The 13722-nt window shown below is 35.8% G+C and overlaps 1 protein-coding gene across 1 annotated transcript in view; it reads left to right on the top strand.

The window, feature by feature from the left end:
• Nucleotides 1-200: 200 nt before the first annotated feature.
• MIB1 (mindbomb E3 ubiquitin protein ligase 1) overlaps nt 201-13722 on the top strand; it is a gene marked incomplete at its 5' end in the record, with an annotated part of 45610 nt that continues 32088 nt past the window's right edge. Inside the window, 3 exons of the mRNA XM_010281979.1 lie at nt 201-308; nt 4916-5113; nt 7600-7751. Coding sequence (XP_010280281.1) covers nt 201-308; nt 4916-5113; nt 7600-7751 — 458 coding nt within the window. The remainder of the gene's footprint in view (nt 309-4915; nt 5114-7599; nt 7752-13722) is intronic.

Below are 13722 nucleotides of genomic sequence, written 5' to 3' on the forward strand. Positions count from 1 at the left end.
TGCTATAGAAATGAAGTACAGAGGACATTGTAGATCATTTATGTGCCAGAAAGGCGTGTGTCTAAAAATTCTTCTTTTGATATTCATATGCGTGCTATTGCTTTAAGTTTTCTAATACTTGCATGTATACTGCTAAAGCGTCTCATAGGCATGCATATGTGTATCTTGTGACTTGTCTCAAAGTATTGCTTTGCTTCCAGGTGAATGGACAATGTGCTGGACACACAGCTATGCAAGCCGCTAGTCAGAATGGCCATGTCGATATTTTGAAGTTGCTTCTGAAACAGAATGTGGATGTAGAAGCAGAGGTAACCCAAGTATTTCAAAACACACTTTCTGTCTCCTTAAGTTTTAAACTTTGCTACATACGGAAATAAAAATTTATTGGAGTTGCCTTCTGTTTGAATGTCAGAGAGTGAAAAACTGCTTCTTACTGTGATTATGTTCCTAAATTAGCCTCCTACTAAGGATATTATAAAGGGTCAATATCCCATTCTTCAGCACCTCCAATTAAGTGAAATATAATGCTAACGTAATAGAGCTAGTATGTGATTGTAGTGGATGATGCCCCTTCATTATCTTCTTTCTTTCGTTTCAACAGTAGAATACAATAGGCTAGCATGCTGCCTCTGACATTCAGAGAAAAAGATGTTGTCGGATGCTGCATCTCCAACTTCAGATACTTGCCATGCTTCTTATACACAGTGTTCAGTTGAGAGAAAGTTTTCCATTCTCAAATGAAGCAACTTTGAGCAGAAAGTAATAACAGTATGTTTGGGTAGGAGCTACCAAATCTGCTTCCAGGTTTTCAGTTGTTTTTTAAACTTCACCCAAAATGGAAGGATTTCTTTTGTTTAGGTTTTTTTTAGAATTGTTTGTGAGAAAATTATCTATAAGCATACTGTGATATTTGCATTTTGAATTTATTTTGCCTTATTGCTTACATAGAATGCATTGATATTGCAGCCTTTGCTCTCTTTATGAAGCACAAGAAGGATCTGTTAAATTTCTCTCATTAAGATTATAAATTAAAGCCTAATAGAATGCTTAGGAGTTAATAATATGCCCACTCATTGTTTGCATAACAGAAAAATAACTTTATATGCTTAGGCATTTAGCTTTATATTGTATCTGATATACAGAAGTTATAACATGTTAATACATTAATGAAGCAATTATGCAATCCTTGGAACTAAAATTATTTTTATATTCACAGATACACCATTGCTTTATAAAGGTTTCTGCTATATGGTAAAGATGGCTTGGATTTGATGCAGTACATAGAATCATAGAATGGTTTGGGTTAGAAGGGCCCTTAAAGATGATATAGTTCAGCCCCGCTGCCATGGGCACCTTCGACTATACCAGGTTGCTCAAAGCACCATCAAACCTGGCCTTGAACACTTCCAGGGATGAAGCATCCACATCTTCTCTGGGCAACCTGTTCCAGTGTTTTACAACCCTCATAGTGAAAAATTTCTTCCTTATATCTAATCTAAATCTACCCTCTTTTGGTTTAAAGCCATTGCCCCTTGTCCTATCACTACAGGCCCTGATAAAAAGTCCCTCTCCAGCTTTCTTGTAGCCCCCCGTTAGTTACTGAAAGGCTGCAATAAGGTCTCCCTGGAGCCTTCTCTTCTTCCAGGCTGAACATCCCCCAACAACCCCAACTCTCTCAGCCTTTCTTCACAGGAGAGGTGTTCCATGATCCCTCTGACCATTTTTGTGCCCCTCCGCTGGACCCACTCCAATAGGTCCATGTCTTCCCTGTGCTGAGGGCTCCAGAGCTGGACACAGGACTCCAGGTGGGGTCTCACCAGAGTGGAGCAGAGGGGCAGAATCCCCTCCCTCGACCTGCTGCCCACACTGCTTTGGATGCAGCCCAGGATACAGTTGGCCGCCTGGGCTGTGAGCGCACATTGCCGACTCATGCCCAGCTTTTCATCAGCCAACACCCCCAAGTCCTTCTCGGCAGGGCTGCTCTTGATCCCTTCATCCCCCAGCCTGTATTGATACTGGGGGTTGCCCCAATCCATACACAGGACCCTGCATTTGGCCTTGTTGAACTTCATACATACTACATGCTTGCTACTTGTTGTGATCTGATTTCTGGGAAATAGTTCCATTTTAGAAGTAGCGCTTTCACTGCAGTAAATAACATACACTGTTATAAACTAGAGTAAACTCCTTTTCATCTGTACTATGGGATCAAAGCTACTGTTTTAATGAAGTGGTGGACTGATACTTTCTTCTCTGATATAAGGAAGCATTAAAGCGAAGTAGAAGCACTGCTTAAACATCTTCATGATAATATACCTGGTAATCGGCTAGCAGTAGAATTGTTAGGAGTTCACATTTGCTGAGGCTTCAGAAGTATCATAACATTAGCGTTAAAAATATTTTCAGGGATTTTTATTTGAATTTTCAAGACTTTTTCATGTAACTTTAAGTTATTTAAGTGAAGATGATATTCCTAGTCAATTACATAACTGCATTAATTATAATAAACATGTAATAATGTTAGATTAATCAATATATGTTTCAGGCTTTAAAAAAATGTCAGCTGTCTATAAATTAGTGGTGTGAAGGTGCAACAGAGTCATCCCATTATGCAGAGAGCAAAAGTTTAGTCCATTTACTTCACTGTTGTGGTCTGTGACATGGAACCAATGGCTAAAAATCCTTACTTGGCCTGCCTTGTAGCTAAATTGGATATATTTACACTTGCAGTCACTGCTGCAGAGTATAAACATTAATGACATTTTCTGGGGATGCCCACATATTGCCTCCTCTGTCCTTATGTCTCTGACAGCTTAACATAGAGTACAAGTGGCCTCTTTTTAGTCAGAAAACAATCTGATACTGACAGAGCTCAAAAAGCCTGATGTAGGTATTCCATGGTAAAAATGTGTGGCCTTCTAGTCTGCAGAAATTAATGGGTATCAGTTATTATATTGACAGTACTGACAATATTATATTGTTGGCATGTATAGAAATACAGTGCTTTTAATATTAAGATTTATATCTAATTATAAATCTTATGATAGATGCTTAATTAGTTGCTAGCTTTTTGTAGGTATATTAATATGTTATTGTGTAGAAACTGCACAACAGGATGTGTAGTTTCTACAACATTTAGATGATTTTTTTTTGATGCTGTGCTAAAAAAAAAGGCATGTGCTTTCTTGATCTCTACTCATTAAAGTAAGAATTCTATACATTAAGATTTCCTAAAATCAGAGGTTTGTATCTCAAATGTGGAATACACTAAAACTAAAATATTTAATAAATGATATGGGGTTTCATCAGTAAGTATCTCAGTGTACCTTGCAAACTGCAAATATGAAAAGACAAATTACCACATACCTGTGAAACGAAGTGCTCTGTAAATATAAATGTTATAGCAGTTTAACACCACTTGATAAGTTTCACCTCATAATGATCTTTATAACCAGATGAGAAATACAAAGTTCCCCTTTCTGATCCTTTACCCTTCCAAATGGGCAAGATCTGTCTTTTGACTGAAGGAATCCTCCTATCTTAGAAGACAGTTTTGCAGTGTGAGTTGATTTGGAAGGAATAAAAATACCTTGTTTGTAAAAGCTATTGAAGCTGCTGTTTAGTGCCCTGATGGTTTTGAAAATTGTATTCATATTTCCAAAAATATATATATTATAATTAGCAGATTATAAGGAGATTAGTCTCCTTCCATCATTTTTTAAAATGATGTAGTCTCATAGTTATCTTGTAATTGTGCAAATAAAATTTATTCTAAGAACTATTAGTTTTTGCATTGATGTAAAATATACTAGAACTGTGTTATACATAACAAAAAGAAGTTTTGAAAAACATTGCTGAAGGGGAAGCAAATTGATAAGAGAAACTAAGTTTACCCAAGGGAGATATCCAGTACACCTTTTATCTCCTCCTTACAATTTCAGTATTTTTGTATTGTCAAAATTAAATCCTACAATATTACGTGGTAATATTCCACTGTGCACAAAAATTTAGTTAGGAACTAGCTTATGGAAGTTGTTATTGCATTGAAACCTATTATATAAATTCCATTTTACTTTTAACTTTTGTATACTGTCATTAATGTTGAAATCACTTAATATTTTAAAATGTTTCATGTATTACAGTCCACTCTTACGGATGTTAAAAAAAGCCAAACTGACAAATTTGACTTTCATACCTTAATTCTCAGTTTGGATGAAGCTGAAACAAACTGAATTTAATCAGAGCTTTAATGCTCTGAATCATCATCATAGAATGAGAATTTCTAATTAATTTCAGTATTGATCCCAGATTTCCTTTGGAAAAGCTTTATTAACTGAAAACTAAGACACGTATAAGAAAACCTAATAAATATTAGCCTAATTGTATGAACAAAGCAATTCTCTTGTCTTATACCATGATTTGGAATATCTAACACTTCTAGGGTTACAGAAAGGGTTACTTAGTGTAATGTTTTTGGGGTTTTGGGGATTGGGGTTTTGTTTGTGTTTTTTGGTTGTGGGTGGGGTTTATTGTCTATCTTTTTTCCGTTTTTTGGTTTTGGGTTTTTTTTTTTAGGTGGGTTTTGGGGGTTTTTGACAGTGGTGGTTTTGTAGTAGAAATCCAAATTAATCCATTTCAGTTTCTCATGAACACATCACACAAGGATTCATAGCAATAGTTGTATATGGTACAGAATATCAGATGTCATAGAATATGTATGTTTATATACAAACAGACTCTTCATTCTCTGTTGCTGTGGTTTGAGCAACTCTTTTAGATATTTGAATGCTATCGTGGTTGTTTAATTTTTCTTTAGAGAAATCAAATATGCAACAGTAGTTCAGCTTAGATTAATCTTGTTTAAATGCAAAGGAAATGTGGAATATACTGGGTCAAATTAATGTTTCTATGTTAGGACAAAGACGGAGACAGGGCTGTCCATCATGCAGCCTTCGGTGATGAGGGTGCCGTGATAGAGGTTTTGCACCGAGGCAGTGCAGATTTGAATGCTCGCAACAAACGCAGGCAGACTCCACTTCATATTGCTGTCAACAAAGGTCATCTGCAAGTTGTGAAGACTTTACTGGACTTTGGCTGCCATCCTAGTCTCCAGGTAAAGTAAATATATTAATATAGATTCATTTTTTAGCTACTGAATTTTATGATTTGCTTTGTGTAGATGTGTGTAGGTGATAGAAGAATTATGGAAATGGGGTTGAAAGGAGTGGACTTTGTGAAACTATCTGTCCCAGCCTCTACCCCAACATGTGATCAGCTGTAATAAAAATGCTGTTAAATCTATTTGTTTTCTTGACAGCTAGATAGGCACTATCTGATTTATTCTAGCCAATTGATGTTAATTGCTATTTTCACAGACTGTAGTTAACTGTATTGTTAACTTTCTCTCCAGATAAATTTCTCCTCTGTCGAATCCACAGCTATTTGCTCCCCCTGCAACCTACAGCTTTGCATTTTTTGGCTGATGATACTATGGACTGTTTCTTTAAAAGAAACCTTTTTTTCAGAATTGACCTATTATTGATAGAACTGTTTAGCCAGTTTCTCTTTTAAATGTTCAGCCTTTTATCTAAAAAGCCCTCATACAAAGGGCCTCAAGTACTATAATTTCACAGGGAGTTTTACCTGTAATGAATGTGGCAGAAGATGTGAAATATGAGTGCAGCCTCCTATTGAGAGAGTAGAAACCTGCTATCAAATAAGCAAGCATCCACATTCTGCATGAGCTGAATGCAGCTGCAGGCAGTGGATTAGTAAAACAAATCAGAAAGGGTAAGTTTGGAGAGGTTTGCAACAGAAAGAAAAAAGCTGTAACATTGGGCAAATCAAGATACGCAGTAATAACACATTTACCTCCTTGTTTTGCCATGTCAATAATCCGTGATTTTTTTTGAAGCTGTATATCCACATAACAAACAATGAGCAAACTTTCTTGAAATTAGTGAATATAGTGATTGTTTATTTATCTGCTTCCACCTGGCTTTATAGGTGTACTGTCTTGCTTTTGTTGAGGTTGAGCTGTTAGCCAGCTAACATCCATCCAGACCCTATTTAGTATTTGTTGAGCAGTAGATATAATAAGGAGTCTGATGTGTTGAGCCCAATAAAGGGTGACCGTATATTATATAATGATATGTGAAATATGGGTAGCCAAAGTGGATGTGTCTGACTTTGTAGAATTCTGTTTGGATTGAAAAATTCAGTAGAATGGTGCTATGATACTCCATCTGGAAAATAATAATTGTCATTGGAAATAATGAACTTTCAGATCCTACATGTGTGCTGAGGAACTCCAATGTGCAAACGTGAGTAGGCGATTGATTTGTTGGATGAGAGCACAGGGGAGTCAGACTGAGGCATGACTGGAATTTAACTGTCCAGCACTCCACTACTCAAGCTGATAGATTCACTGTGTAAACAGAAACATATGTTAGTCTGTAAACAGTAAATTCGGGAAATATGATCAATTAAACCAAATAAAAGCTACATAATTTAGTTTTGGCAAACTGGTTCACACTGGTTCAAGTGTTTCCATTTTCTGGCACTTTTTGGCAGTTTTTGATTCTCATTGTAAAGATTTGTTTTCATATTAGTGTATTGCTAAAATGATCAGTTCCTGTGTCAGTTTGCAGTTGAGTCAGTGTCAGTGACAAAAGACTTACTGACTTATATGGTGTTAGAATTTTACTGGAAGCATAAATTTAAAGAGTTTGCCTACATAGCAGCAAATAAGCTTAAATGGATGTGTTTTCTCACTGTTAGTCTAGGACATTCCTTTTCAGTCCAACCATTTGGTTACTTGAATAAATAATGTACAAAATGCTTCTAGAAATAAAAAGTATTTTTCCCTTCTTTGGGATATTTGAAAAATAAAAAGTCAAGCTAAAAATATAAATTCTTTGCCTGTTCAATTTCGCACTGAAATATTTTCATGTACCTTGTGTAATGTAACCTGGTATTGGCCATAACAAAAATTTAAAAGCTTAATATTGCTTATGACAGTCACCTTTGCTTCATGGAAAATGATCTGCTTCAGTTAAAACAACAGATGTGCCTAAGTTTGTTACTTGGGCTGCATTTTATTTTTATTTGCTTATGCTTTTATTTCATGCTGTCTTTTTTATATTGTCTTTTACATGGTTAATTGCTGGCTCAATCATAGCATTCATTACTCAGAATTCCCTGCCTTGATCTGCCTATGTCTAAGTCTGTGTGTCTGTTGCATTAGTTTTTGTTGCTGTCCTATTATTCATAAATTGTAACTTGGACATCAACTCTGCCTGGATATGAGGGATAGAGAAGCTGATGCCTACACCAGTGTCTTCCATACTGTCTGATGCAAGGCATAGTTGAGCTCTGGGTTTGATTTCTGGTAGTAGTGTAATTGTAGAATACTGGAGCCCTAGGTAGGGTTACCCACTGAAGCATTTGCAAAACCAGAGCAAGCTGAGAAGCAGTATAGCAACATTTTAAGATCTGAAGAGCTGTCTTGTGTTTCTGTAGTAAGTTGTACTAGTGATATTTAAGCACCTTTTTTCTTTAATGCATGCAGAAATCGATGTAAGCTGTTTCTGGTTTTAGGATTCTGAAGGTGATACTCCACTTCATGACGCAATAAGTAAAAAGCGTGATGACATCCTTGCTGTATTGTTAGAAGCTGGAGCAGATGTTACTATCACCAACAACAATGGGTTTAATGCTCTTCACCATGCTGCACTAAGAGGAAACCCGAGGTAAAGATTTATTTTTAAAGATAATTTTGTCATTTGTGAAAGGCAGGCAAGTGCATGGCAGGGTAGAATTATGCTATTCTTTCAAAAGATCCTTAAACCTGCATGTAATTTAAATTTTCGTGTTGCTTAGATATGCATCTTTCTAATACTTGAGAAGCCATTATTAGAGTGAAGCTACTAGTCTCCTTAGTTTAATGCTGTATCCAGATAACTCCAAATCCCTGGGAAGTTTCCTGTGGTGGTTGTAAGATTTTCCCAATAAATGTTCTCATAAGTAAGTTGTTAAGTAAGATCCTAAGATGGGATCTTAAGATACGATTTGTAAAAATGTTTCCATTCTCGAGGATTGGAATTGGGACAGGGATTTGAGTTTTTAAGGAATACTATTTGTGAATAATTATTAAATATACCATGCAGTTATAAAATGAGATCTTAGGATTGTTGTGTTAAGTTGTATTTGTCAGTATAAGAAACATTTAATTTTGTTTTCTTAGAAGTATGTATAGAAGGAATTTCATATTTCAGCTTTTATATAGCAGATCATCTGAAAAAAAGGCATAATTTGTTTTATGCTATCTGCATACTATACATCTACTTTCAATCTCCAGTTAAGATAGCTTTCAAAAACTGCATAGATAGAACTTAATGGAAAAGTTGCTGCATTGCCGGTTGCTTATTACGTTGTGGATAAATGGTATTCTTCAGAGCTGTCATTCTAGGAAGTCTATAATAGTGTTTTATTGTATGGTGGAGAATTCAGTATAACCACGATAAGAAATGTGTTTACTTGTTTAACTTTTCACTCAACTGAAAAGTAGAATTTAGTAGCAGTTGGACAAATAAAGCTGTGTATTAATATATGGGAAAAAAGTCTGGGTTAGTCGCTTCAAATGTAACTATCAAGACAGGTAGTTAAAAAGTAAACATAAGCATTTATATATATGGGATGGAATCACACTTCACAAAGTGAAAGTAGTGGTTGGAAGTGTTGATAGAAACAATAAATGTGTTTACAGTTATCTACAGTGCTCATAAAAGCTCTGTAAGAGAATGTGTCAACGACCTAGTGAAGGGAGCTTAATTTTGGCATTCAGAAGACAATTCTTTCAAATGTGATTTGGTAACTTCTTTACTTAATGTGAATTCTCCATATTTACATAACAGCATTTGCCAGGAGTACTGTTTCCTGTCTCCAGTTACCTAGGTGGGTTATCCTGTGTTAGTTTTTTGTTCTGCAATGCTTTCCTTAAGCATCCGTTTCCTCTTGTGATAGCTGATTTGTGTGATTGTGATCTCAAGACGAGATGCAAGGAAAGCGTATAGAAAAAAAGCTCTTTGTAGGGATGCTGTAGATTTTTTCTGTGGGTGAACGTTTTAGGAGCGACAGGCTTTTTCTTTGATGGAGGGATCCAAATTGTAGTTCAGACTGGGTCAGTTTGGTGGTTGGTAGAATGTGAGGCATAGTGCAGTTTTTCCCAGAGCCCTGTGTCCTTTACAGAACAGTAATTGGAAGAATTGTAACTGTTTACAGAACAGTTATTGGAAGAATATGAAAATATTTCCAATATTAATGATTTGAATCGTGTGTAGATTCCCCTCATACATGGGGTGTCACTTGCATCTAAACCACTTGGATATCTAAAGCTGTTAGACATCTACTCTTTTGGTTGCAGTTAAATCTGAGAGCTTCTGAAGAAGCTTCTCTTCTTTCTGTAAAAAGAGAGAGTGTTGTCTCCATCACTGACGTAGTAGGTTTTTTTTTTCACAGCATTAGAAATTTTGCACATCAGCCTGAGAAGAAATTAATGAAAATAAAACCAAAATAAATCTATTTTGAATAATTTTTTTTCCCCTGGCCAAAAAAATCATTATAATAGTTTGATTCATTTAGGAGTTAAGTTTTATTTTCTTTAAGACTTTAGTCACTTATTTCATTGTTGATTCTGTAGTTCTACCACTGGCCTGTTTCTGAATGAATCCAAAGGCTTTATATTGCCACTTTGTTTTTCTAATCTGATACAGAACAATGGATATTACTAATGTGTTAAATGCACTAAGCACAAGCTATTTAAAACACTGTTAATAATAACCCCCTGAACTTTAGCTTGTAGCTGGTATGGGTCACAAGCAGTACATCGTATATTCTGCTTGAAACCTTACTTAAGGACCTATCTTTCCTCATCTAAGCTTTCCTATTTCACCTAAACTGGAGTTTCTGTGGCTTCAGGCTGTGGTGCCTTATATGGAATGCAGTGCACTAAATTCCCCTTAAGGTCAAATATATAAATATATTATGTTATTTTATAACAGTTAAACATATATTCATATATGTATACAAGCACATATGCATATGTGTATGTTGCTACTTATAAAAATAAAATACTTGCTATGTACAGAAGTATTGATAAAGTCCACGTCCATCTTCCTTGCTAATGATAATAAACTAAATCCATGTGTTAAGTGTGTGGATACCACAATAAAGTGAACTACATTTCTATAGCATTTTTTACAGTTGATATCAAATAGGTATTTGGAACCAATTTCATTTTCAGTGCAAAACGTGTTCTGCTTCTTGCTTGAGTTCTGACCTTTACTAACAGTAGGGAGATAGATCTCCCAAGAAAAACCCACACAAACTATGCTGAGAAGAACATTTGAAAATTTTCCATTTTTAATATGAAAATAAATATATTGTAACCATTTGAATATTGAATAAACCATTATTTTTCTTATTATATTTATGTCAAATAGCTTAGATTTTTCTCAGTACTTAATCTTCCATGACAGTTTGGCAGTGTTTTCCAGAAGTCAAGGTATAGTGTGTTTTGGAGAGCATCCTATTGTTAGTGGAATATGTCTCCTTTTAATAATTTGCTTCTCCTCATACCTTGTGAATTGGTACAGAAACAGAACTTCTGTTTTTCTTGCTAATGTATAATGTGGAAATGTAGAATGAATGATGTTCAGTTTATGCTGTAGGTAGCTTTAAGCTTGTGCATGGGAGCTACAGCTAAAAAGAAATTTTAAATCAAGTGTGGGGAAGTTAAGATTTTATTTAATACATGGTTTCTTGTTCATGATTTTTAACTGAGTCAGTCATATTAAAAGTGTGTGTATTTGGACTGTTTCCAAAGTACTGTGAACCTCGAAGCATGTCAGACTTTGCTTCTTTAGTGTTAATGAGATTTTTCAGACAGAAAAAAGGAGAGTAAAATTTGAAAATACTGTACAGATTGGTTATTTTTGCCATGTTATCAACTCCTGGCTATGTTTGATCTGTTTGCATACCTGTGACTTCAGATTTTGTTAACTGAAGACATGACTGTGAAGTGTATTTTTATATCCGTTGCCCCAGTTAGTTTTAGATTTGCATTGTATCTTGTGAAGAGAGCTTTATTCACACTGCAGCTAACATCTTAAATACAGGCTGCTTTTAGAGCTGACCTGACTTTACACATGTGTACAACTAGTTCTTCAGAGCAGTAAATTCTGCTGGACTTTAAATGAAAAAAATTAAAATCCTGGGGTAAGATACAGACTTCATACTGCTGTCCAGTAGCAAGGAGTATGTCATCTTTATGTTCATAAACTAACAAGTGGGAGATTGTGGTTTAAAATGGAATTGTACTTTTTCCCCGTGGTTGTCTTTTTTTTGTAGATCTCTCCTTGCTTTTAGACTTGCAGATGGTTTGAACTGATTGGCAATGGAATTTTTAACTGTTTTTAGTGATGCATTTGAGAGGTGGGGTTTCTCACTTGTACTTAGTGTGAAGGAATTTCTCAGACTTTTGTGCTGTATTGTTGTGGAGGTCCTCACAGAGACAAGTTGTGAGGTAATCGAAGAGTTGTACAATTATCTTCTAAACCAGTAAAAGGGATTTTTTGCTTTCATATTTGCAGTTCTGACAGTAAGTGTAGGTTGAAACTTACTTGATGCTAAGTGCAAAAAAGGCATGCTCCTAAAATCTCTTATTAAAATATTATGTCAGAAGATACTTTGAAAGAATACTTTTGTTCAAGTGCGTTTGGAGAAAGAATATAATCTCCGTGAGCAGACCTATAATTAGATGTCAGATTAGTCTGTAGCTGTTGAGGTCAGTGACAAATTTATTGTCTTTAAATAGTAAATAATATGCCCAGCATGTACAAGGTGGAGAATAAGTTCCTACCCTGTGGAGTTTCCTCCCTTGTGGAGTTAAAAAAGGGGGGCTGGGGGGGTGGAAGGAAAAGAGGGGTGCTTGGAAAGTAGACCTGCCCTGCATTACCAATACTGTTCACAAATTGCTTCCTTTTGATCAGGTTTTTTTTGCTCTGTTCTGCTACAAAGGGCAACAGACTTGAGGAAAAATACAGGAGACAATAATCATTGGAAAATGTGTTTATTTTGCTGTTTACCTATCTTCTTTGTAAACGTTGTAAGAGATCAATTTTCACTGAATGTGGACAGAATATTAAACACCAGTTAGCTGCTTTTTTACAAATAAAACCTTGAAATTTTGGAATACAGAATGTGCTACACTCCTTGTTACCTTCCATCTCCAAGCTGCTTAGAATAATTGAACTCAACTGCAGAAGGGACTGCGTAATTACTCGGAGCAGACTTAATGTCCAGTTTTAAATATGAGAAATCCTGTAGTGATCAATGCATAGCTACAGCTGGTTGAAGGGGACCAAATCCATTGAAGAGGTGATTTGGTTCCATTTTACCAGCTTTAGCAAAGCATTGGAGTGCAGGAAGGTTATAATTCAGTAATACATTTTTAAGTAACATGAAAAGTTCACAAAGAACACGTGGCTTTCTTCTGTGTTACACATTTGTTTCTAGTCAATGCAAATTTAAATCCTTTCACTAATTTAGAGACAGCAAAATGGAAAACTGTGTACCAGAAAGTCCTGTGCAGTGTCCAGGTTTGTTCCTTCCTTGAGTATTTAATTGAGGCTGTTTGGATGAGTCTCAAATCAAACTATAGTTACAGTTTTAACTTTTTTCTGTCTGCAGTAATGAAATTCTAGAGTAGTGACCAGAAACTGTGGTCCTACAATTTCTACTCATGTAGAGCTCCCTTGCCGCTTTGTGTTAAACTTTACTGGGGAAGAAGGTTTCGGTTTTCCCCCCACTCTCCCCCCCCATTCATTTTCTGGCAGGTTCCCTTTTGCAGCTGCTTTAACGCTGTAGTTGGTTAGCACAAGTATAAATGTCAAGTGCTTTCAATTCCATTACTATATCTCTGGTTAGTATTAACTTTTTAGGAATGATTGTACAATATAGCAGAATAGATTTTTTTTTTTCTTGTTACCCTGGTTGTATACGTAAAAATGTTTAATGCCAGAAAAAATACAGCTTTTAAAGAATTATTTTGGGTTGCATCCGATTTCTTCTGAATTAAGGTCCTTAATATATTTGTGCATGCTCACGCAGCTTTTTTTATGTTATATGCTGAATTCTTTTAGAGCTTTGCCTGGAGCGGGAAGTAAGGGGCAAACTTAGTTCAAGCCATTCACCAGTAACGAGTATGTCAAGTGTAGCCTACGTCTGTTTGTTGCATAGCCTGATGCTGGTGAGAAGATTTATGTAAATATATTCCCAACACCATGTGTCTTAATAGAAACATAGCAGGTGTGTCACTTGGACTTAAGCATTAAAGATGGCTATAAAATTAGTTTCTATTTTTACTAGTTATACAGGAACTGTTTTACAGATACAGCTGCTCAAGTGCGCTTTTGGATGGCAATACAGTTTCATGTACTGGCCATATCGGGAGAAAAAACAGCCGTGGAAAAGCAGCCATGTAGCATTTGATAATGTCAGCATCTGTTATCCCTGTCAGTCACACAGTTGAAATGTTTGAGTTACAACTGTGTCAGCAGATGCCCAAAGTTCAGCGTGTGCTCAGTTAAAATTGAACAGCTGATCTAAGTGATGGATGTGACATTTTAGAGTGACTGGATATGTATTCTTAGAGATATGCTA

Source organism: Phaethon lepturus, unplaced genomic scaffold (assembly GCF_000687285.1).
Source record: "Phaethon lepturus isolate BGI_N335 unplaced genomic scaffold, ASM68728v1 scaffold21992, whole genome shotgun sequence".
Classification (NCBI taxonomy): domain Eukaryota; kingdom Metazoa; phylum Chordata; class Aves; order Phaethontiformes; family Phaethontidae; genus Phaethon; species Phaethon lepturus.